At 38.5% G+C, this 25,285-nt stretch overlaps 1 protein-coding gene across 7 annotated transcripts in view; it reads left to right on the plus strand.

Moving 5' to 3' along the window:
- DOCK4 (dedicator of cytokinesis 4) overlaps window positions 1–25,285 on the plus strand; it is a 572,917-nt gene that overhangs the window by 449,411 nt on the left and 98,221 nt on the right. For all 7 annotated transcript variants that reach the window (XM_043965823.1, XM_043965817.1, XM_043965820.1 and 4 more), the window contains one exon: window positions 12,239–12,333. In XM_043965823.1, the coding sequence (XP_043821758.1) occupies window positions 12,239–12,333 (95 nt within the window). The remainder of the gene's footprint in view (window positions 1–12,238; window positions 12,334–25,285) is intronic.

Genomic DNA, 25,285 nt, shown 5'->3' on the forward strand with positions numbered 1-25,285 from the left:
CAATCCTGATTGGTGGATATTTAATGAAAAAATAGGCTAAGAGTTCTCAGCTCCTCTTTATTGCTTCCTCCTTCAGGGGAGGTGAGGCAGCTGGGGGAAATGGCCTACTCATGAGATTCAGCTTCCTTTAGTAACCTGGGCCAGAAAAACTACCACAATCCATATTTCTCTGGCTTTATTTCCCATTTTTAGACCAGGTTATCCCCAACTTTGATTAGAAAGCAAGGACATAAGAGTCACCCTTGGTCGTGTAAACAATCTGCGCTCATGGGGTAAACAGAGAGGCCCAGTTCAAACCTTGGAAGGAACTGTAATGTCCTGGTTGGGAGTAGTTTCTCTGATTGAGCAGGTCTAAAATGTGAGGGTTCAGGTAGAAAAGGGGATATTATATTTTAATATCAATACAGCATTAAAATGAATTTTCTTCATTATATTGTTTTAAGTTTGGCATAATCTATTATCTCATTTGGATCCCACCACAACCTTATGAAGTAGGTGTTCTTTTACAGATGAGGAAATTGAGGCTGAGAAGTTAAATGACTTCTCCAGGTCAAGAAGATAGTAAGTGTTGGGGTGGCACAGTGGATAAAGCACTGGCCCTGGATTCAGGAGGATCTAAGTTCAAATCCGGCCTAAGACACTTGACACTTACTAGCTGTGTGACCCTGGGCAAGTCACTTAACCCCAATTGCTTCACCATAAAAACAAAACAAAACAAAAAAAGAAGATGGTAAGTGTCAGAGGCAAAATTCAAATTCAGGTCTTCTTGACTCCCAAGTTCAGTACTTGATGTGCTCTGATACCTAGCTGTCATTTGTCAAAAGTAGAAGGAACAAGCGATGTTTAGCATGAATGAGAAAAGACTCAGGACATGTAGATGTGTAAGGAGAAAGTGAGGGAATAATGACTTTCTTCAGATATTTAAAGGACTGTCATATGAAAGAGAGATTAGATTTATTTTATATAGTTTATGACAGAGCTTGGATGGATGTATAGAAGGAACTAGCTTTCTGTTCACTCAAAGAATGAACTTTCCACTATTTAGAGATTTCTGAAAATGGATTGGGGCTAGACATAATGATATAGACTTATAATATATGCTATTGGGAAGGCTAAAGTTGAGATTAGGGCAGCTTGGTGGTGCAGTGGATAGAGCTCTGGCCTTGGAATTAAGAAGACTCATCCTTATGAGTTCAAATCTGGTCTCAGACACTTACTAGCTGTGTGATCCTGGGTAAGTCTTACGTAACCCTGTTTGCCTCAGTCCCTCATATGTAAAATGAGCTGGAGAAGAAAATGGAAAACCATTCTAGTATTTTTGCCAACAAAACCCCAAAAGGGGTCACAAAGAGTCAGATGTGATTGAAACGACTGAACAATAACAACAAAGTTTAAGGTTGGTCATTGCTGATGCTCAGTAGTTTTGAGTAGTTTGGTGTCTCCACTATAGTCTATAACCAAAATAGTGAGAGCTCTCCAGAGGAGGGACCCTGGGGAAGGCAAAAATTGGCCCAGTTCAGAATTGGAGCAGGTCAAAATTTCTGTGCTGATCAGTGGCAGTATCAATCAATCAAGCAATAACATGTATGAAACCCTTATTATATTACCAGGCATTGTGCTAAATGTTGGGGTTACAAAAGCACAAAAGATAGTTTCTGCCATGTAGGAACTCACAATATAATGGATATCAGCTCATAAGTGGTCACTGAACTTCCAGACTGAGCAAGAGAGAACTAGTCCCTCCAATCCCTCCCCATAAAAAATGGATTGGATTGTTCTCTCTGTCTCTCTCTCTCTCTCCATCTCTCCCTCCCTTTCCCATGACTGAAAGTGTTCAAGAGAAGCCTAATTATCAAGGATAGGGAGAATTTCTGCATGGAAATGATAGGCTGCATTAGGATACCTCTAAGATGTTGTCTCTTTGTAAGATTTTATGGTTTGAAGATATTAAGATTTAATTGACATATTTTGATACAGAGATAGCCTGTTGTACTGAATAAAAGATACCAGCCTCAGAGTCAGGAAGATCTGGGTTCAAGTCCTACTTCAGATTTCTACTGGCTGATCCTGGGCTACTCTGTAAGACTATAAATTGCCGAGAAGACACAGATCTGTATTGGGGACAAGGGTTTTCCTCTTGTCAAATTCTATATGTTTATTCCCCAAACTGGCCCAATAATAAGCATAAATTTTCATTAGTATATTTTTTCTGTCACTATTTTTAATTTCTTACCAATTCAAAGAACAATCTGACCCAAGTTTTCGATAGGGGTTCTCTGAATCAGAATGAAGTTCGGCAATTGGGCCCGATGGTTCTTTAAGTTTATTAATGTATTCTTGCTTAAGGAGCATGAAGGTCTCTAAGGTTGTCGCTTGAGTGGTTTCAGGCTTTTCGATTAATTGTAACATGAATAGTATGCATTATTTCTCCATTATCAACTGAAGTCATTTAAAAAAAAAAAAGGAGCTTTTTGTTGGTGTTGGTACAAAGTATAGAGAAGCTCAGACTTGAGTGCCAAGACTTTTTAGATGTTTGAAATTTTCCCTTCACTGGAATATGACAAATTAAAAAGAAACCTTAAAACTGGAGGCGAGGGAAATAACTGAATAGTGATTAGACTTGTTCTACATCAGCCTGTGCTGCTTCATTATACACCCACCCTGTTCTGTGGGCTACAGCTTTGCACATATTCCTTATTGTTCAACATATGTGAACCCATAAAACTCCTGTTCTTTGTTGATTATGATTATTTGCATGGATTTGCATCAGTGTAGAGATAGAGAGGGCAGCTAGGTGGCACAGTGTAGAGTGCCAGGACTGGGGTCAGGAGGACCTGAGTCCAAAAATAGCCTCTTACATGTACTGGCTGTGGGATCCTTGGAAAGTCGCTTAACCCTTTTTGCCTCAGTTCCTCATCTGTAAAATGCATTGGAGAAGAAAATAGCACTCCAGTATCTTTGCCAAGAAAACCCCAGATGGGGTCACAGAAAGTCAGACATGATTGAAATGACTTAGTAACAACAACAACAGAGTGGCCAGGTGACACAGTGGTGGGCTTGAAATAGGGAAGACTCATCTTCATGTGTTCAAATCCAACCTCAGACACTTACTAGCTGTGTTATCTTGGGCAAGTTACTTAATCCTGGTTTGCCTCAGTTCCACTTCTGTAAAATCAGCTGGAGGTGGAAATGGCAAGGCACTCCAGTGCCCTTGCCAAGAAAACCCCAAATAGGGTCATGAAGAGTCAGCCATGACGAAAACAATTCCACAAGAACAGAAATAAAGTGTGTCTTAGAAGTTGAAAGCAAAGTAAGAAACTTTTGACCTTATAGACAGTTGTCTGTGTCAGAAGCTATCTTCCCCCACCCCCACCTCATCCCCTCAAACTTGCTTTGATTAATGTAGGATGTTGTAGGTCTCCCCTTCCCATTTTTCATAAAAATGAGAGGATGAACAAAAAGTAATAATAATAATTTTCAGGACTCTTAAAACATAAGACCTACTTGCAGGTTTTTTGGGGTTTTTTTTGCAATGTAGTTGAGGTCTCCAAATGAAGTTTATAAAATGTAAATGTTATTGATGTAATTCACTTCAATGCATTTAAGCTCAATAATGAAGGTACCATGAACATGAATTCTATGAAACTAGGCAAATTGAATGTAATCTGACTCTCAAAGCACAGAAATGTGCTTTTACTATATTTGACATTATCCTACATTGTTCTTTCATTTAGTCCATTTTAGCTGCCTTAGTTCTTCCTATTTTCTTTTCTGAGAATTTTTTTTCTGAGAATCTTCTTACAGTTTTTTAACAGATAGTTTGAAAACAACAAAGTGAATTTTAATTGTCTTTTTCCATAATAAATTGATTGGGAGGGGTGCATTTTGTTCCTTGCTTTGGTTACATATTGTTTTCTTTCTTTTTCTTTTCTTTTTTTGGGGGGACAGGTGAGGCAATTGGGGTTAAGTGACTTGCCCAGGATCACACAGCTAGTAAGTGTTAAGTGTCTAAGGCTGGATTTGAACTCAGGTCCTCCTGACTCCAGGGCTGGTACTCTATCCACTGTGCCACCTAGCTGCCCCTGGTTACATATTGTTTTAAAACAAAACTTTTAACTTAAAAAAAAAAGTTTGAAAAACAAATGCCTCTTTCATGTGTCTGTGTGTTCATGGTACATTTCAAAGGGTCTATAAGCCTACATGGAAAAAAAAATTAATAAAACTTATTTTTCACAAGTTCTTAAGTGAAATTTAGCATTTTTTTCCATTTATTTTATGTATGAAAATCCATGATTCTGAGAGTGTGGCTGTAGGTTTCACTATTGCCTACAGGTTTTATGACACAAGTTAAGTACCCCTGCTCTAGAGAGAAGAGAGCCTATCTTTTTTGAGGATGGTGGTGAGGGGGGGAACGAGGGTTAAATGACTTGCCCCGGGTTACACAGCTAGTAAGTGTCAAGTGTCTGAGCCCAAATTTGAACTCAGGTCCTCCTGAATCCAGGGCTGGTGCTTTATCCACTGTGCCACCTAGCTGCCCCCAGTCCATCTTTGTAATGCTTGTTTATCATGTAAACCAGCTCTCGGTATGTAAAAGTCATTACATTTAATGTTATGTTAAATTGTCAATGTTGCCAACTTCTGATAGTCCATAAGCAAACTAATTTCATTACAGTTAATCTGTGCCACATCTTCTTTTCTTGAGTGCCTCCAATTAGTTAATTTTTTTTATAGATACCTAAGTTTTTGACAATAGATACTACTTTATAAAGCATGCTTTGTTGATTTTGCAGCACCCTGTGAACTATAAACACAAATTTAAGGAAGATTTTTGAAACACAAATAATTTACCTCTTAAATTATTCCATTGTAGAAGACCTGGTTGAAAATGTCGCCCAATCCCTTTTAATTCTAATGTCTCCCACCTGTGAATTATTTCCTATTTATCCTGTATATAGTTTTAGCATATTTTTGTTTGTTTGTTTGTTATCTCACCAATTAGATTTTAAGCTCCTGAAGTGAAGAGATTGCCTTTAGTCCCTTTTTGTATCTCTAGCACTTAGCATAATGTCTGGCACATAGTAAGTGCTCACTAAATGTTATGTTTATTGATTGATTTGGTGCTTATTGAGTGATCAACAGTACTTTACAATCAGTCTATTCCAACATGGATTAAGTTGCATGGAAGAAGTTTAGGATACTAAAACAAACAAATGAAAATCCTTCCCATTCTATCCTCAACCAATTTATCATAGTGCAATTTCATTTCGAATTCATTGATTTCTTTAAAGTGAATTCCAATGTACCTTACACACTCTGAGTACAATTGGAAATAGAAAATAATTCTAAAACCAAAGAGAAATATTTAAAGGTAGTGTGTTACAGTGGAAAGAGTACTGGCTCTAAAGTCAAAGGTCTCATGTTCAAATTCTACCTCTGACCATCACCTATGTGACCTTATACCAGTCACTTTTCCTCCATGGACCTCAGTTTCCACATCTGTAAAGTAAGAGGATTATACTATATAGCCTCTAAGGGCTCTTCCAGAACTAGAGTTATGATTCTATGATTTTTAAATGTTTGATTATGCTCAGCTCTACAATTCTTTTACCCTTCATAAAGGTGAATAATAGAGCATTTACTGCATAGGCTATTTTTTATTGTTGTTGAGTCATTTCAGTCATATCCAACTCTTAGTGACCCCATTTGGAGTTTTCTTGGCAAAAATACTGGAGTGGTTTGCCATGCCATTTTAAAGATGAGAAACCAAGGCAACAAAAGTTAAATGACTTGAGCAGGGTCACACAGCTAATAAGTGTCTGAGGCTAGATTTGAGCTCATGAAGGTGAGTCTTCCTAATTCCAAGCCCAGTGCTCTGTTCACTGAGCCACCCAGCTGCCTCATAGCATTTTATAGTCAAAGGGAAAATGTGACTCCTGAGTCTTAGAACACAAGACTGAAAAATCTGGGATCATTGCGTGGGCATTACTACTTTCCCACTAGCTCATCTAGCACCATGACCAGGCTTCTTTTTGGGGAGGGTGGCGGGGCAATGGAGGGCTAAGTGACTTGCCTAGGATCACACAGCTAGTAAGTGTCAAGTGTCTGAGGCTGAATTTGAACTCAGGTCCTCCTGAATCCAGGGCTGGTGCTTTATCCACTGCGCCACCTAGCGGCCCCCTTTTATCATTCTTTTAAAACAAATGACATTGCAATCACCCCCATCACTGAAGTTGGTGTGATTCAAAGGACCTAACTTGCTCGTTTTACTCATGCATAAACTGAAAAGGTTTGACGAGAATCTCTCCTGTCTATGCTGTTGCTTTCTGTGAATCACTAATGTGTTTCCTAAACCCTGGAGAGGATTTCAAAATACTATATTTAATGGACATAAAAACTCCTTAAATACAAGGTTCTCTCTAACTCCCTATCCCTGATACAAGTTCTGTCTTCAGAAGTTATATAATAAAATAATAATAATAATTTCCAAGGTACAGTAAAAGCCTTTACCGTTGTTACATTTGAACAGCGGTTGAAGGTTTGAGGAATCTTCCAAAGGGGTTTCTCTTGACTATGTGCTTTCCTCTAATTTTTGCCATGATATTGTCGTGTCATCTTTTATGGGCAATGTAGCCCATATATGGTTTTCTTGGAAAATCAAGAACCCTGATGAAATAATCTACCAATTTTCTTCTAATCAATAATTTGTTTTTGAGAACCAATATGTAATTCAGTCAATCAACAAGCATTTATTTATCACCATCTATGTGCCAACCACTGGAGTTATGAAAATATAAATAAAACTGCCCCCAGCCCTCAAAACCTTCACATTTTATTTGGGAGGAGGGAATTCACTTTTAAACATCAGTACGTCAACTTGAAACCAATTTCAAGTTAAGTCCCACTTGGAAGATAGTGGACTTAATATGATTTAGTTCACTGTTCTGAATTTTTTAAAATGTCTTGAATTGATTTATGTGATTTATTTCTGTTGGTTCTGGGAGCAGTCACTTTCCACTCAGCTCTTTCCTCGTATTATGAAGCAACTTCTGTTTGTTTGTTTTTTCTTTTAAAAATAATGAAATGCCTCCATTTCCCTTATTTGAATATGAAAACTTTTATTGTTCTAGAAGGTGATGATGAATACTTTCCTAGAATGGAGGTATTAAGAGATTGGAAAACCTGATGCTTGAAAAGCATCATTTCCTGAAATTATTATCTCTTGCTTCAATCTATGATTATACTCTAGCTAGGAGTGTAGGTAGGAAGGTAGGTGGTGCAGCAGATAGCGTTTTGGGCCTGGAGTAAGGAAGACTTCTCCCTGAGTTCAAATCTGGTTTCAGACACTTACTAGCTGTGTGACCCTGGGCAAGTCATATAACACTGTTTGCCTCAGTTTCCTCGTTTGTAAGAAGAGCTGGAAAAGGAAATGGCAAACCATTATAAGTTTCTTTGATAAGAAAATCCCAAATAGGGTCTCTAAGGGTCGACCTGACTGAACAACAACAACAGGATTGTAGAGGGAGTTTAGGTTTATGAGAATTACAAAGAATGTGTTGAGACTTTTGTTCATTGGCTGAAGCAAAGGACAATATTGCCTTCTTGTTACCAACTACAACTTGTAGAGTATGTGACCTTTATTTTCTTCCTCTGTCCTTATATCAATCTAAACAGTATTGCTAAAGGATGTGGGTATTGTTTTATTTAAATACGAAAAAAGTCTCTTACTAAGCTATTGTTAGGTAAAGAAAAACATTTTCTCTGGAAGAAAGCATTTTGATATGGTGGGAAAATGGGGTATGGGTTGGGGTTGGGGTTCTTGGGAATTCCTCTTTAAAGAATTACACCCTCTTGCACACAAAACTTAGTTAGAACAAGGTGATAGTTTATTTAGGAGCAAGGGAAGGGAAGGGTGGGGGGAGGGAAACCATGAAAGAAATCCTTGGACTTTTCATGGGGAGATTTGGCATAAAGCACATGGCTCAGAGGTACCAAATCTCCTCGAACAGGAGACTGGAAGGTACTTTTATAGAGGCCTGATGGGGGTGGACCATCTGCCTGTCGAAAGTTCCTTTAGTGAAGGTGGACCATCCCCCACTAGTAGTGACTAGAGGAATTGGGTGAGGGGTGGCTACGGATCCCTCTTCTGGACACAAAGGCCACAGCCACACCCAAACTTATCTCCCCAGGGTAAGGGAGACCAGAATGAAGGGTAGGAATCCCAAGCTAGCTCAGTCCGATTTGGTTCCTCTAGGCGTTATCTGTCCTCTGGTTTAGTTTCTCAAGGAGAAGATACCTCGGTGTGCCCCAGAGAAATTCTGGGGTGCTCTGCGCCCCATGACAATTTGATACAATAAAAATAAGTATTTAGAGAAGATTATAGGAAATAGCACCTTGGGTAAGTTCAAACACTTAAGTTTAACACCAGTCCCCTTCTCCCTGAAAAAAAAAAATAGGTGGAAAAAAAACAACCCTCACCTTCCTTTTAAGCTAGAGATAGAATGAACAGAAAGATGGTGCAGTAGATAGATAGAACACTGGCCCTGAATTTGAGAGGACCTGAGTTCAAATCTCACTTCACACACACTTACTAGTTGTGTGACTCTGGGCAAATTGCCTTAAAACATCAGGGGCCAGGGGCAGCTAGGTGGTGCAGTAGATAAAACGCTGGCCCTGGATTGAGGAGGACCTGAGTTCAATCCAGCCTCAACCACTTGACACTTACTAGCTGTGTGACCCTGGGCAAGTCACTTATCCTTCATTGCCCCACACCAAAAAAAAAAAAAAAACAAAACCATCAGGGGCCATCTCCAGTCATCCTGATATATATCTTGCCACTGGACCCAGATGGCTCTGGAGGAGAGGGAGAGAGAGGCTGGTGACTTTGCACAGTCCTCCCTCACTTACATCCAATTCACTGCGTTATGACATCACCTCAATGTCTTGGTCCTCTTCCAGAACAACGGACAAACAAGAGATAGAAAAGTAGGGTCAATTAGGCAGTAAGCATTTAGTAAGTGCTTAGTGTGTTCCTGGCACTATGCTAAGCACAAAATATATATAGAAAGATAGGTAGGAGTGTGTGTATGTGTGTGTGTGTGTGTGTGTGTGTGTGTGTGTGTGTGTGTGTGTGTGAGACATACTGACAGTGTGAACATGAACAAATCACTAAGTTCTTGTTGACTAAATGAACAGAGCCTGCTCATGGCCATTTTTACAGGTAGATAACTTGCTATCTACTAATGGATAGTTGTCCAAATCTAAAGATCTCCATCTGGAGGCCATAACAAATAGGGACGTATATGAATAGAAGAGAAAGCCATAAAAGGAAAACATAGTCAAAATATTTATTGATTTGATTAAAAAGCTGTTAGAGTATATCTGGAAAATGCCATATCATAAACAAGAAGTATATTTTTACATTTTCCTCTTTCTGTCTTCTATTGATTTGAGTGACAACTTTAATCTTATTTACACAAAAGTTACATGTTTAACAAATTTGTTACTGGGTTTATTAAACAAAATTCTAGCATTTTTGTTTACAGTATTTCACTGCTACATTTCAAACACATCAAACAAATGGAAGCATACTTTCCTGAGACCTCTGGTATTATCAGCCTTTTTAAAAAAAATTGGAGTTTTCTTATTAATGATTCTACAATAGAACTAAATTGAGTCAGAGACAGAGAAGGAGGGAGAGAGAGGAGAGAAGGGAGGGAGTGAGGGGGAGAGAGAGAGAGAGAGAGAGAGAGAGAGAGAGAGAGAGAGAGAGAGAGAGAGAGAGAGAGAGAGAGAGAGAGATGCTGAGATGTAGATAAACAGTGGGGGGGAGAGAGAAGGAGGAGAAGGAGAGAGAGGAAGAGAGGGAGGGAGGGGGAGAGAGACAGAGATGCAGATAGGCGGAGGGAGGGAGAGGGGGAGAGAGAGATGCAGATAGAGGGAGATGGAGGGAGGGAGAAGGGGAGAGAGAGAAGGAGGAGAGGGAGGGAGGGAAGGAAAGAGAGGAGACAGAGACCTTTTTCATTTTTTCAAGGGGTATTTTATCTTCTTGGTTATCTTCCAAAAAAGTGAAAAGTTATAATATTGTGGCAGAACTTTGACACCCCATTAGACATCTGTTTTGGAAAAGGACATCTTCAAGAATAACAACAGGTCTTTTGTCAAGTTATTCTGCTTGGTCAGGTCAGAAGGAGCTTTTCTGCAAATATGTCCACCCCTCTGGCATACCATCTCTGAAGAATGCCTCCAAAGCCTCTGAGTTATTTCCTGTCTTTCTCTAAGTTCAATTTTTAGGGAAAACCCCATATAGTGCAAACAAAAGGGGTGACAAGTCCTTTTCATCCTGTAAATAATAGGTACTCCTTTGGATCCCCAATGGCAAGCTCAGTACCAGGTACTGAGTAGGTGCTTAATACATGCTTATTGATTGATGTTAAGGCCTATTCATAGAAAACTTGTTTGAGTTGGAAGTCATACCCTTTCATTCTATAGATGAAGAAACTGAGGCCTAAAGTGTGGTGTGAATTAGAATAATAATTACCATTCACATAATGCTTTAAGGTTTACAAAGTGCTTTTCTATGCTATCTCATTTGATCTGAACAGCAACTCTTATAAGGTAGATGCTATTATTTTCCCCATCTGAGTAAGAGAAATAAAGTGACTCACCCAGAGTCACACAGCTATTGTCTGAGGCAGGATTTGAATTCATATTTTCCTGACTGGACTCCAATTCAGGTGTCTGTCCACTGAGCAACCTAGGTCTCTGATTACTAAGTCTAGTACTCTTTATATTCTCAGTCTTATGAAGATCTATCAGTCAGTGAAGTACTGTGTAGTAGGCACCATGCTAAGAACTGAGGATAAGGTAAAATCATGGTCCCTGTCTCAAGGAGCTGATATTCAGATGGGGAGATTACATGTAAATAACTATGAAAGTGGAGTTTTGTTTGAGATGTCTTGTTTAGATTTAAACATAAATTTCTAAAATTGACTTAAAGAAAAATAGTTGTGATCCTAGAATCACAAAAAATTCTCCTAGTTTGAAAAACGTTGATACTGTGAAGAAGGAAATGCCAGCCAGTCATTAAACATTGATTAAGCACCTACTATGTGCCAGACCCTGAGCTAAGTGCTGAGGATACAAAAAGGCAAAATACAGTCCTTGTTCTCAAAGGGTTCACAATCTAATGGAAATAACTAGCATTATTTATACAGTGGTCACTATGTGATAGGCACTGTGCTAAGTACTTCACAAATATTATTTCAGTTGAGCCTCTTACAACCCTGAGAGGTAGGTGCTATTATTATCCCCTTTTTACATTTGAGGCATCTGAGGCAGTTAAATGACTTGCCCAGAGTTATGAATCTATTAAGTGTCTGAGACTGGATTTTAACTCAGGTCTTCCTAAATATAAGCCCAGTGCTCTATTCACTTAGCCATCTAATCCCCCTGATGTTGTTTACTTTAGTTTTCTGCATGCTACTAGAAGTCTTCTACTTATTTTCTTACACCTAAATAGAATGGCAGCTAGGTGGCTCAGTGTATAGAGTGCTGGGTCTGGAATCAGGAAGAACTGAGTTCAAATCCTCCCTTAGACATTTACTAGCTGTGTGACCCTGGGCAAGTCGCTTAACCCTGTTTGCCTCAGTTTCTTCATCTGTGAAGTGAGCTGGAGAAGGAAATGGCAAACCACTCCAATATCTTTGCCAAGAAACCCCAAAAAGGATCATTAAGAGTCAGGTACAGGAGGCAGCTAGGTGGTACAGTGGATAAAGTACCAGCCCTGGATTCAGGAAGACCTGAGTTCAAATCTGGCCTCAGACACTTGACACTTAGTAGCTGTGTGACCCTGGGCAAGTCACTTAACCCTCATTGTTCTGCCAAAAAAAAAAAAAAAAAGAGGCAGATAACAACTGAAAAATGACAGAACAACAGAGTAGAGACTAGAGACCCCTATTGGTCCCTACAATATAAGTTCTATTTCTTTCTTTGGAAGCCTGGGAAGTATGATTAAGAGTGTTAAAGGACAAGAAGATGCTCTGAAAAGAATTCATTATTGTGGTTATTTGATGGAATATGTGGTTCCTCTTTTTTGCAGGTGTTTTGTTTAGAAAATGCAATTAGCTACAGCATTTTTTGACATTGTTTCCTTTCTGGTTTTTTTTTTCACTTGGATGTTTTAGCAATTACAGTAAGTTTTTTTTTTTTTTAATATTCTTTTTTCTCCATTCTCTCGCAGGATTTCCTGCTGCAGATTTTTACTGTGTTTCGAATACTGATACGGCCTGAGATGTTTCCAAAAGACTGGACTGTCATGCGCTTGGTTGCTAACAAGTAAGACACTTAACATAGCTTATAAATACAGGTTTCTGTTCAGGGGGAGAAGAATATGAAAGGATCTTCTTGAGCTCTCAAATTACTTTTGACTATCTTCCCATTTTCCCAGATTAATTGGTCTACTGAAGAAAGCATAGTGGTATATGGGGAGAAATGAGCATATGCAGAGTGTGAGAACTGGTTTCAATATACACTTACCTAAGTGGTCTATGTATATATTTCCAAACGTCCAGGTATGGGAGCGCTAAACACTTTGGGACCATAGAGATTTGTATTAGACATGCCTAACATGGCTCCAACTGCAGCATACATTTATAGAAGCAGACGTGTTAAAACTTTGCAAAGTAGCAAATCATATAATATGGCATAATGTATTTTAAATAACTGCAGAAGCAGTGTTGACAGTTCCAGCTTTTCTGTTTTTGCAGACAAATCAGGAGTGTTGCTGCAGCCCTCTTTAGGGCTTGGAATATTTAGTGTGATAGCGTGAGAAGAATGAAATTCAGTTTCAGTTCAGCCAAAATCCAGGGCCCTGCAGTTTTAGGTAGCACTTAGCACAGTGCTGGCATATGCTAGGCATTTAATAAATGTTTCTTGGCTTTAGTAAATTTGTTCTGATGTTTGGTTGTGTTTACATTATTCCTGAATATGAGAATTGGGCAGTTACAGTTATGATCCACAGACCTAGATGAGAAAGTCAATAATAGGAAGACAAGGATGCTGCTTCTTTGCCTTCTTTAAGATTAAAAAAAATTTTTTTTTAATGATTTTTCCACCCTACTGTAGTAACCATTACTTGGTTGTTGTTTTCTCCCAAGGCTAGTGAGTTATTTGCTTTTGCTGTGAATGCAATTCAATTCAACAGACATTTTATTAAATGCTTATCATTTGCAAAGCACTGTGTTAAAAATGGAAAGATAAAAACCCAGCAATCCCTGCCCTTAGGGAGTCTATAATCACCAGAAACCAGGTGGCTAAACTGGGGAGTTACAGACCTAAAATCAGCCTTTGAATAACCATATAGTTTTTCAGGTTTGTGGGTTTATTTTTAATCTAGGACTAGCATTAATCATGCCAGACCTGACCTTCGCTCAGTATGTCTTGTTTATAGTTTCTTTTTGTTTTCTTTCCTCTCCTCTCCTCTTCTCTTTTTTCTTTTTTAGTGAGACAATTGGGATTAAGTGACTTGCCCAGGGTCACAAAGCTAGTAAGTGTTAAGTGTCTGAGGCTGGATTTGAACTCAGGTCCTCCTGACTCCAAGGCCAGTGCTCTATCCACTGCGCCACCTAGCTGCCCCCCTTTTTAATTTCTTTTACATCCTGCAGATTTCCCCAATATTCAAGAGGTTGTTTTTTTAATGTTTAAATATTTTTCTTCAAATGAGAAGCAAAATGAGACAAACATTCTGTAATTTAAATAGCCATGTAAAACATATGATGAGTCACAAAATATAATAGCTGATGTTTTGTTAGAAATTCATCCTCAGTCCCCATTATTATGGGGCAGCAAGGTGATATGTGGTTACTGATGAGGGTCACTGGTCCTGCAGGCCCAGCCTACTGCTCCAAGAGACATTAGGTGTCAGTTGCAAATTGCTTCATTTTGTAAGATGATCAATGCTGTGATTCTAGCACAATAATTTGTTCTTCTGACCTAAAACCTACCTTTTCTCCACCCCTCATCCAAGGCAGTATCTTTACTTCTCTTCTCTTCATCTAGCTCTGCATTTTAAGGAGATTTCCCTTTGCTGAATTTATACAGCATAGATTTTAGGAAACATGGGAGGGACACAGGACAAACCTTGGTCAAAGAGGATCTTTGAGATTGATACCTACTCTGGTTGTGCCAGCAAAATTAATAATACTTTCTTTTAAGTTTAAAAAATTTTTTTTGAGGCAATTGGGGTTAAGTGACTTGCCTAGGGTCACACAGCTATTAAGTGTCAAGTGTCTGAGGCCAGATTTGAACTCAGGTCCTCCTGAATCCAGGGCCAGTGCTCTATCCACTGTGCCACCTAGCTGCCCCTAGTTTTAAAAATATTTTAAAGTTCAAGCTAGCCTTTCACTACTACCATCTCCCTTAAGAACCTCATTGTAAGTTCCTTAAGGGGAGGGTGTCTTTTGCATCAAATACAAATATTATCTCATTTGATCCTCACAGCAACATTTGGGGTAGGTCCTGTTGTTATCCCCATTTTAGAGTTGAGGAAACTGAGGCAGGTAGAGATTAAGTGACTTGCCCAGGGTCATAGGGCTAGTAAATGTCTGAAGCCAAGTTTTGGTGATTCCAGGATTTTAGGGTTTGACTGTCAATATCATTACAGTCTTGTTATCCCCAGGAACCATTTTTTCCCTATCTTTTGCAATTTCTTTTATGTCTTGGCCCTTCCTCTTCTTCTGAACATATTATTGTTCGGTAATGACCATCTTGCACATGTTGTCCGAATGTCACATTATCAATGTATTTGTTTTTCTTTGTACCTGTCTATCTAGAAATATCTAGATGATTAGCTAATTTTGTTTTCATGTGGCTATTTAGTATATCCTTCCTTATGAAAACCTATAAAAAACCCAAGACTGCCCTGACACATACTATCTGTGAGACCCCCAGGCAAGACATCTTACCCCTTACTGTCCCCAGATAACTTTCTATTTAGAATTTTATTTTCCAAATTAACATGTGAATACAAATTTTAACATCAATTTTTAAAAAAGCTTTGTGTTCCAACTTCTCTTCCTCCCCCCGCAAGAACTTAAGCAATTCAATAAAAGTTATACATGAGTACTCATGCAAAATATCTCCACGTTAGATAGGTTTTGAAAGAAAACAGTCAAAAACAATATTTCAGATTAAGGAATGATCAAAAAAACCAGACAACTTTCCTAGACTTAAAGTTACAGAGGAGTTGTCAGTTTACACTGGCTAAAAGGGTTTTAGAAATTTGCCCAGTAGGAGTTGCCATCTCAGATTATAGTCCTGGAACCCCCCATTACCCATTATGTCATCACACATCCAATACACAGAGCAGATATCTTTGTTTACAATACAGTATACACACACACACACACACACACACACACACACACACATACATACATACATTGGGAGTAGGGGTAAAAAACTTATGAGGATATAACTATCACCAAAGAAAATGAAAAGTCTTTTGCCCAAAGAGAATTGGCTTGAAAGTTTTCCTTCATGGTTTGTTGCTGTTTTATTCCTGAAGCTCTCTGGGGTTATTTTCAAATGCTTTATGAAATCATGGACTTAGTAGGGCTATGGAGGAAATCGAGAGATCATCTATTCTAATATCATGCTCCTGAGACCTTCACATCTGGCTCAGTGTTTGCCCATTCTTCCTGCTGTGTTTACGTATGTTTGGGTTTACATTGGACCTTTCATGTATTCAATCTCAGTAATCTGGAAGTTTTGGTTTGTGGTAATCACAAACCAGTAGACATTCTCATTTAAAGTCAAATGGTCCTATGTGTACATGCTTCTGATTCTAACATGATATGAATCCATGTCTATCCAGAAAGATAAGGAAATTCAAGCCTAAACAAATTGTACAGCTGTTGAGTTATAGGCAACTAGGTGACGCCACGCCTAGAAGACTAGACTTAGAGTCAGGAAGATCTGAATTTAAATCTTGCCTCAGAGGGATCTTGCCTTGAACTAGCTGTGTGACCTCAGACACATCACTGAACCTGCGATCCTTCATCTGTAAAATGGAGATAATAACAGCACCTACTTTCCAGGGTTATTGTTGTGAAGATCAAATGAGATAACACATATAAAGTGTTTATCAGATCTTGAAGCATTATAGAAATGCTAATTGTTTTATGATTATTGTTATTTTTCTGACTTTCTCAGTGTCATACAAGTAGTAAGAATTTTTTTTGGGGGGGGGTGAGGCAATTGGGGTTAAGTGATTTGCCCAGGGTCACACAGCTAGTAAGTGTCTGAGGCTGGATTTGAACTCAGGTACTCCTGAATCCTGGGCCAGTGCTTATCCACTGCGCCATCTAGCTGCCCCGTAGTAAGAAATTTTAAACCCAGGTCCTATGACACTTATTATCTCCAACATACTGTACTAAATTGAATGTCTCAATTTTACATGAATAGTATGGGTCATTATTTAGCTATGTGGATTGAGTAGATTCTATTCCTTGTTATCACAGCATCTATATGTGTTGTACATCACAAAGCAGGTTATGCAGAGCAGAATCTGCATTGTAATATGAGAGAGAGAAAAAAGCTATATGTATATGTATGTGTATACGTATATGTGTATATGCATGTGTGTATATATGTGTATGTATACGTATTTGTATGTATAATGTGTTGTTTAAAAATCTAAATGTGGGTTGTAATCTGTTCCCCCAGTTTGGGGGAAACTGGCTAAAATCACTGATAAATTCACCAAGAGTTTAGGTTTTTAAGGATTTATTAAAGCTTGGATCTATTCGGTACAGCCAGAGAGACAGAAACCTTTCCTTTCCTAACAGCTCATGTAAAATTCTGCCACCACGTCAATGTCTCAAGCCAAAAGAGGCAGATCCCCTTCGCCAGCATCCGCTTCCTACTTCCTGTACTCCTCCCAGAAATGGGAGGTTCTTCAAGTTGATTGACTGAGAGTGGTCTCCTGTTGATGTAGCACTTAATCAAGTCAGACCCCTGGGCATCTACCAAATTCCATTATCTTAACACACTAACAAACAATATGTAAATAACAATATAGGAAAAGGGGAAAGGGGAAATTTTGTTCAATATATAATATATATGGCGGGATCCTTAGGGATCATCTAGACCCATACCCTCATTTTACATGAGGAACTTAAGGACCAACAAGGTTAAATGACTTGCTCAAAGTCACAGAAAGTAATACATCTGGGATTTATAATCTAGGGTCTACAGTGTTCAATAATTTAGGAATGGGGAGTCATAACCATCTTCCCTACTCCTACACACCCAACTCCTCTAATACTAAACCAAACCACTAAAAAAATAACTGTTCCACATTTAAATGCATAAAGTATAGTAGACTTTTGTAATATATTTGGCAAATGAGTCACATATAAAATAGTGCTTGGCACATAGTAAGCACTTAATAAATACTTATCTATTCCTTTAACAGAGAGAGAGTATATGTGTGTGTGTATATATATATATATATATATATATACACACACACACACACACACACACACACATAGATAGATATAGATGATATGCCTTCCAATGAGTTCTGAGGAGTGAAAATGTGGTTAATATGTAAATCCAACTTCTATTCCATTTAAAAAGACTTCATGAACGGAAAGATATGAAAGTTGTGTTTAGGAAAGCAAGGAAGCTAGTTTAGTCAAAGAGGAAAACCTATGAGATAGAAAGAAAAATAGACCAGAGATATGATGAAAGGTGGTGGCCCAAAAGGAAGATGGCCACCTAGCATTTTGCTATTCCTGGCTGAGGGATCTGGATTTTCTCCTTTAAAGATCATTCCCTTGTTAATGTTTTCCCTTTATATTCTCTATTAGCTCATCAGCAAATTCAACTTGCTAAGTGAAGTGAAAAAACTATTTTACATTGTGAGGGAATCATAAGGGTATACAGGTTTGGAAAATTTATCATCCCATTTAATCAAATTTTTTTTCTTTTTCTTTTTTTTTTCTTTTGCGGGGCAATTGGGGTTAAGTGACTTGCCCAGGGTCACACAGCTAGTAAGTGTCAAGGATCTGAGACTGGATTTGAACTCAGGTCTTCCTGAATCCAGGGCCAGTGCTCTATCCACTTCACTACCTAGCTGCCCCCATTTTATCAATTTCTAATTATTTGCCACCATAAGATGAGCTACTATAAATATCTTTATACATGTAGGTCAATTTCCCTTTAAAAAAAAAATCTCTCTGGGATACAGGCCTAGTAGTGGTATTATTGAGTCAAAGGGTATGCATGGTTTTATAGTCCCTTGGGCATAGTTCCAAATTGCTCTCCAGAATGTTTGGATCAGTTCACAACTCCATTAATTGTCCTGATTTTTCCACATTCCCTCCAACATTTTTATTTTCCTGTCATATTAGCCAATCTGGGAGGTGTGAGGTGGTACATCAAAGTTCTTTTAATGTACATTTCTCTAATCAATAGTGCTTTAGAGCATTTTTTCATGTGTTTGTAGATAACGTTGATTTCTTCTTCTGAAATCTCTGTCCATATCCTGTGACCATTTATTGATTGGGGAAGGACTTATATTACAAAGTTTATTTATTTCTCTCTATATTAGAGAGATGAAGCTTTTATCATAAACTTACTATACATTTTTTTCCCTCAGCTTTCTGTTTTCCTTCTAATCTTGTTTGCATTGGTTTTGTTTGTACACAAACTTTTTTTTTTTAAGTGAGGCAGTTGGGGTTAAGTGACTTGCCCAGGGTCACACAGCTAGTGTTAAGTGTCTGAGGCTGGATTTGAACTAGGGTCCTCCTGACTCCAGGGCCAGTGCTCTATCCACTGAGCCACCCCTGTACACAAACTTTTAAACTTAATATAATCAAATTTATCCATTTTATATCTTGTAATGCTATCTCTTGTTTAGTTATAACTTCTTCCCTTCTCCATAGATCTGACTGGTAAACTATTTGCCCATGCTATCCTCTTTTATGTCTAAACCATGTAGCCATTTTGACTTTATCTTGATATATGGTGTGAAATGTTTGTCTATACATAGTTTCTGCCAAACTCTTTTCTAGGTTTCAAGCAATTTTTGTCAGATAGTGAGTTCTTATCCCAAAAGCTTGGGTCTTTGTGTTTATCAAACACTAGATTCCTGTGGATATTTACTACTGTGTAATGTTTACCTAATCTATTCCACTGATCCACCACTCTTGTTTCTTAGCCAGTAGCAGGCTGTTTTGATGATTACTAGTTTATAATACAATTTGAGAGCTGATATGGCTAGATTTAATTTCCTTCACATTTTTTTTTTATCACTTGGCTTGATATTCTTGACCTTTTGCTCTTCCAAATGAATTTTGTAATTATTTTTATTGTTATTATTTTTCTACCTCTCTCAAATGATTTTTAATAGTTTGGCATGGCATTGATAAGGAATTTTTAAAAATTTTTATTATCATTTATTTTATTATCATTTTTATTATATTGGTTCTACCTACATATGAACAATTGGACTTTATTCATACAAAAAGTGTTTTGTTAATTATATTCATGTAGTTCCTGGTTAATTCTTGGCAGCTAGACTCCCAAGAATTTTTTATTATCTACTGTTATTTTAAATGGAATATCACTTTCTATCTCTTGCTGTTAGACTTTGTTGGTAATACTTAGAAATGCTGATGATTTATGTGGGTTTATTTTATATCCTGTAACTCTGCTAAAGTTATTAATTATTTTAACTAGTTCTTAGTTGTTTCTGTAAGCATACCATCACATCATCTGCAAAGAGTCATAGTTTTGTTTCCTTATCGCTCTTTTTAATTTCTTCAATTTCTTTTTCTTCGCTTACTGCTCTTCCACCAGTACCTATCAAATCCAGACAAAAGTGAGCTTAAGCTTCAAGAGAACCTGTGACTAGCTCAGAGCTCTCAGTTGCTAGCATTCTTTCTCTTTAATGGGGTACTCATCAAGTTTCCCTTTGGCATGCTATAACTTCTTCTAGGCTTCTGGCAGAATCTAAAAGTTTGTCTTATCCAATGTGTCTAAGTATGTTCTTGGCCCCCAAATGCAGACCATGAATAAGGTTTTCCAGGGATTCTACTAGGACTAGAAGTTTAAAAAAAAATCCTCTGTGTCCTTCGAAGTTCACAAGGCTTTTCTTCAGTCAAGGTGCAAAAGGGAAGATACCAAGATTATGGTTGGGGCCTTGCTGTTCTCTCATCCCCAATACCAAATTCTTTCTCAGAGGCTTGCCTGAAAGGCTTCCACCACTAAGCTGCCAGATGCTTACAGCCTCCATTCCAAACTAGCTCACTTGTTTTATACAAGCCTGACCAATCTCCTTAATAAATCAGAAGGTGCTCTGATTAATTGCTCTTATTAATTTAATCAGGACTATCTGATTGTTGGCTACTTTAAGGGTGGGTGAATGGAGTGATTTGGTTGACTATATTAATAGACCCTAACCCTTACACTGTGTGTGTGTGTGGGGGGGCAATTGGGGTTAAGTGACTTGCCCAGGGTCACACAGCTAGTAAGTGTCAAGTGTCTGAGGCCAGATTTGAACTCGGGTCCTCCTGAATCCAGGGCCTGTGCCCTATCCACTGAGCCACCTAGCTGCCCCCCAACCCTTACACTTTAGACCCACTGTGCCTAAAACATTGGCTTGCACATAGTGGGTGCTTTAATAAATGTTGAATTGTGGTATTTGGAGTGGGTTTTTTTTCCCTCGTGGTAAGTTAGTAAGGTTAGGGTATAAGTTTCAGACAATGAAGTATTAAGAAATAAAGATTTTAAGAGAGGATAGGAACACTTGGTGGATTCAAATGGCAATTGGAAACCACTGAAATGAAATATTTTAGTTCCTGAATTTCTTTTTTTGTTTGTTTGTTTTGGTGGGGCAATGAGGGTTAAGTGACTTGCCCAGGGTCACACAGCTAGTAAGTGTTAAGTGTCCGAGGCTGGATTTGAACTCAGGTCCTCCTGACTCCAGGGCTGGTACTCTATCCACTGTGCCACCTAGCTGCCCCCTAGTTCCTGGATTTCTAACCCTATTTTTCCTGTGTGTGTGTTTGTGTTTGTGTGTGTTGAGTTTTGCTCTGAGACTTTCAGTAACCAGAGAGTTGAGTGACTTTGATGCAGAAATAAACAAATAACAAATTAAATGACTAAGTGTGATAGAGTACAAATCTCTCATTGACTGCATGTCAGATAGAAAAGGTTCCAATAGTTCCCATCTTCAGGAACAAGGCATAATGTTCAAAAGACTGGGAAACAGAGAGGCGAATAAAAAGAACTTTTGAAGCCAAATCATTCCATTCAGGCTGTGCTGGGTGTAACAGATTAGAAGCAAAAAACAAAAAAACCCTTCAAGCTATCCATTATATAGTAAGGGATTAATGATAAATACAAGGCTTCACCTGACATCATGCCTGGCATGTTATATGACTCTCCCTTGCCCTTAAAACATTTGTCTCTACTAGATAACCAGGAAGCATTGTAGCATTGGACAGTGGACTTAATGTGATCTATCACTGCTGATAGTATCTAAAAGCTGAGTAATTTGGTGGAACAACAGAAGGAATATCGCTTTTGTTCACTATTATAGACTGTAAAGGCAGTGAGTCAGTAAGTTGTAGTGGGAAAGGCCCTGGATTTATACCGAGAGGAATTTGGTTCAAGCCTTGGCTTTGTCATTAACTACCTGTATGACTTCTTCAATACCACAGTAACCTTAAGCTGAGAAAAGTGCCAAGACTGAGTAATTCCACTGAGAAGTGCTGACACTGTTCTGCTGGAACAGCACTAACTGGGCCCAAGTGTCCACCAGAGTCCACAGGCCTGCCATGCTGTTGTCATTCATTGACACTAAAGAACCTATCATATTTCCACCTTTGAGAACCAATGATACAGAATTTATTGGTTGTATTAAACCTTTGTTTAGAATAATAGTCCTCTTATGAAGTGCTTAGTCAATCAGCTTTATTTTTTCCCCAGTACCTTTAAGAGATTAATTGGAATCCCAGGGCAGTTGTGTTTCATTAACTTTAGAAGGTGGTTGTTTGTTGAGAACAAACTGAGAATGAGCTTTATAACAGAAAGCAAGGTTTGTATTTAAAGTTCAGGTGTGGCATGAAAATGCCTTTATTTCCCCATCAATGAGAAGACCTGGAAAAATTGTTAGTGATAAACTAATTTAAAGTATTAAAATGCATATGAATTCTCTGTTGTTTCTCCAGCTTAGAAATGTGAGAGAGTCTTTTGCCAGATTTTTTTGAAAGGCTTTCACCTTTGTTAATAGAGAATTTTTTTAATTAAATTTTTGACCACTGTAGATAAAATACTGTGCCTGAATGACCTAAAAGATATCTACTTATAAATGAGTTGGGACTGTTATGATTTCATTATCATTAACACTTGTTAGCATCTGCAGAATCCTACTATTTATACTATATAGGGATGGTAATAGGCAATTTTATAGGTATAGGAAACCCCAAAATGAGGAAGCTCCCTCTACCAGTGCAGGCAGGTGCCTTCTATGCAATTACTAGTTTTAGAGAGTTGTCTAGGGCACTGAGAGGTTAAGTGATCTCTCCGGGGTCACACAGCCAATATGGATTCCTCTACCTCACTCTACCTCAACCACACACAGAAATAGTCATATAATAGACCAAACAATCAATTAATAAAGACTTACTCGGTACCTACTATGTGTCAGGCACTATTAAACACTGAGGATACAAAAAGAATCCCAAAACCCTTCCCTCAAGGAATTTACAGTCTAATGCTATTTCCCACAAGTATTCCTCTTCCCTAATTAGAAGCTCTGACATTCCCCTGTCTGCAACTTTGTAATATCTCTCCCTGTGCCTCACTCTTCTTCCTAAACTTGTTTACTGCCCTCATCCAATCTCTCTCCCCTTAAGTACTTTTTTTGGGGGGTGGAACAATGGGGGTTAAGTGACTTGCCCAGGGTCACACAGCTAGTAAGTGTCAAGTGTCTGAGGCCGGATTTGAACTCGGGTCCTTCTGAACCCAGGGCCGGTGCTTTATCCACTGTGCCACCTAGCTGCTGCCCCCCCCCCTTCAGTACTTTCTTAGGCTATTAATTCTCCTTTGATTTCTCTTTCTTCCCTCTCTAACTTCAACCCAACAGTTACTCATTTTAATTGTCTTTGCCCTTGTCCCATCCCTAATCTCTTGCTAAACCTTAGATCTAGATGACCTACACCGTTTGCCTCTTCCATTCTTGCACATGAGCTTCTGAACATAGCTGAAGGATGTCTTACAATCATGCTAAATGGGTACATTTCAAATTTATGTTACATAACTTCACCTGGGCCCTCATTGCAGCAAGGAAATACTTTTATTTCTTTCTAATTGATTCCCTGTCTCATTCCCCACCGAAGCTATTCCAAATTTCTTCTCTCAAGTCCTTCAATAAAGCATTTCTCTCAGCTGAGGATCTTTTTCTCTTGCTATATGGAAAAAACTCTGGCAACTCAACATGAGTTCCATTTTTTTCCCCATTCTCTTCCCCTCAAAACGCCTTGATATCATCTCCTATATTCTCTTCCTGTCCCCCAATTTCTGACCAGAAAAAAGGGTCTCCTTTGCTTGCTAAGGCCAACCCCTTCCACATGTGTACATGTGTTCTCCCCTTCTGTATTCTTGAGCAGATTGTATCTATGTCCCTTAGACAATTTAAACTAAACATGTCCAAAACTGAATTTGTTATATTTCTTCCAAACTCCTGTTCCAAACTACCCTACTCTCTTCCAAACTTCCCCACTTCTGTCAACGGCATCATCATCCTCCAGTCTCTCAGGTTCATAATTTCAGAATTATCCTGGTGTTCTCACTTTTCCTCACTCCACACATAGTATCGGGTGCCAAATCTTGCCATCTTTACAACATCTCTCACATCTCCTTTTTTCTCTGCTCACACAGATACCACATTAGTTCAAGCCCTCATCACCTCTCATGCCAATTACTGCAACAGCATCCTAATTGGCCTAGATGCCTCAAGGCCTTTTCATAGTCTGGGTCATTTTGTATACTACTGCTAAAATAATTTCCCTTACACACAAATCTAATGATGTTACTCTCCTACATAATCAACTCCAGTGACTTCCTATTACCTCTAGGATACAATGTAAACTCCAGTGATTAGCTTTAAAAGGCTTACACCAGGTAGGCCCAACTTATCTTTCTAGCCTCTTTGGACATTATTCCCCCTCCCACACTCTGTGATACAGGTGAACTGGCCTCTCACACTTAACTCCCAAGCACCTTTAATGTTACCCTACTTGCAAAGTTTGTAAAACCATTTAGCCTCCATACAAAGAAAATGTAGTATGACTATATACTCAAAAGAAGACTAAGGAGATCCTTCTATCACCCATTTAGGTTTAACCTGTTCTCTCCTTACAACAGTCATCTCAACCTCTTTACTTTAGCCCAATGATTTACCTCTCAGTGAGTGCACAAAGCTAGAAGTATGTCACATTCTAAAGATATCATTCAGATAACAGGGGAAATGAGCAGACATAAAAACATTAAACAGCTTTATGGTAATCATGCACCAAAAATGATGGTCTAATTTTGCTGGTTTCTTAACAACACACAGATTTTCTCATTTGCCAGCCAAGATAAACATGTCCCCAAAGTCTCAGTGTACTTTAAAGGTATAAATAGTACAAACTTTTTTAAAAAGCCATTTAAAATGTAACTATTGAAATTTCTTTTACATTTAGTTTTCTGAATTTTAAATAAGATTATTAATTTTAACAAGATGGGGCACTTTGTCATTATATCTCACATATGCCACAGTTCCTGGATGGCACTTTTTCAGACCAGTGGATTGGTAGAGGAAGTCTTCTTCCTTGGCCACCTCAGTTACCCAATCTATCTCCATTAGATGTTTTCTTGTGGTGTCATGTATATGTGAAAACTCTCAATATATGTTTGAAAGCCTCATTCTTTGGATGAACTTAAGGATAGGATTCTTTGGATGACCTTTTTTTTTTTTTTTTTTGGTGGGGCAATGAGGGTTAAGTGACTTGCCCAGGGTCACACAGCTAGTAAGTGTCAAGTGTCAGAGGTCAGATTTGAATTCGGGTCCTCTTGAATCCAGGGCTGGTGCTTTATCCACTGCGCCACCTAGCTGCCCCTTGGATGACCTTAATGATAGGATCCTTGAAGATAATTTTTTTTTTTTTGGTGAGGCAATTGGGGTTAAGTGACTTGCCCAAGGTCACACAGCTAGTAAGTGTTAAGTGTC

This window comes from Dromiciops gliroides, chromosome 5, assembly GCF_019393635.1.
Source record: "Dromiciops gliroides isolate mDroGli1 chromosome 5, mDroGli1.pri, whole genome shotgun sequence".
In the NCBI taxonomy this organism is placed as follows: Eukaryota; Metazoa; Chordata; class Mammalia; order Microbiotheria; family Microbiotheriidae; genus Dromiciops; species Dromiciops gliroides.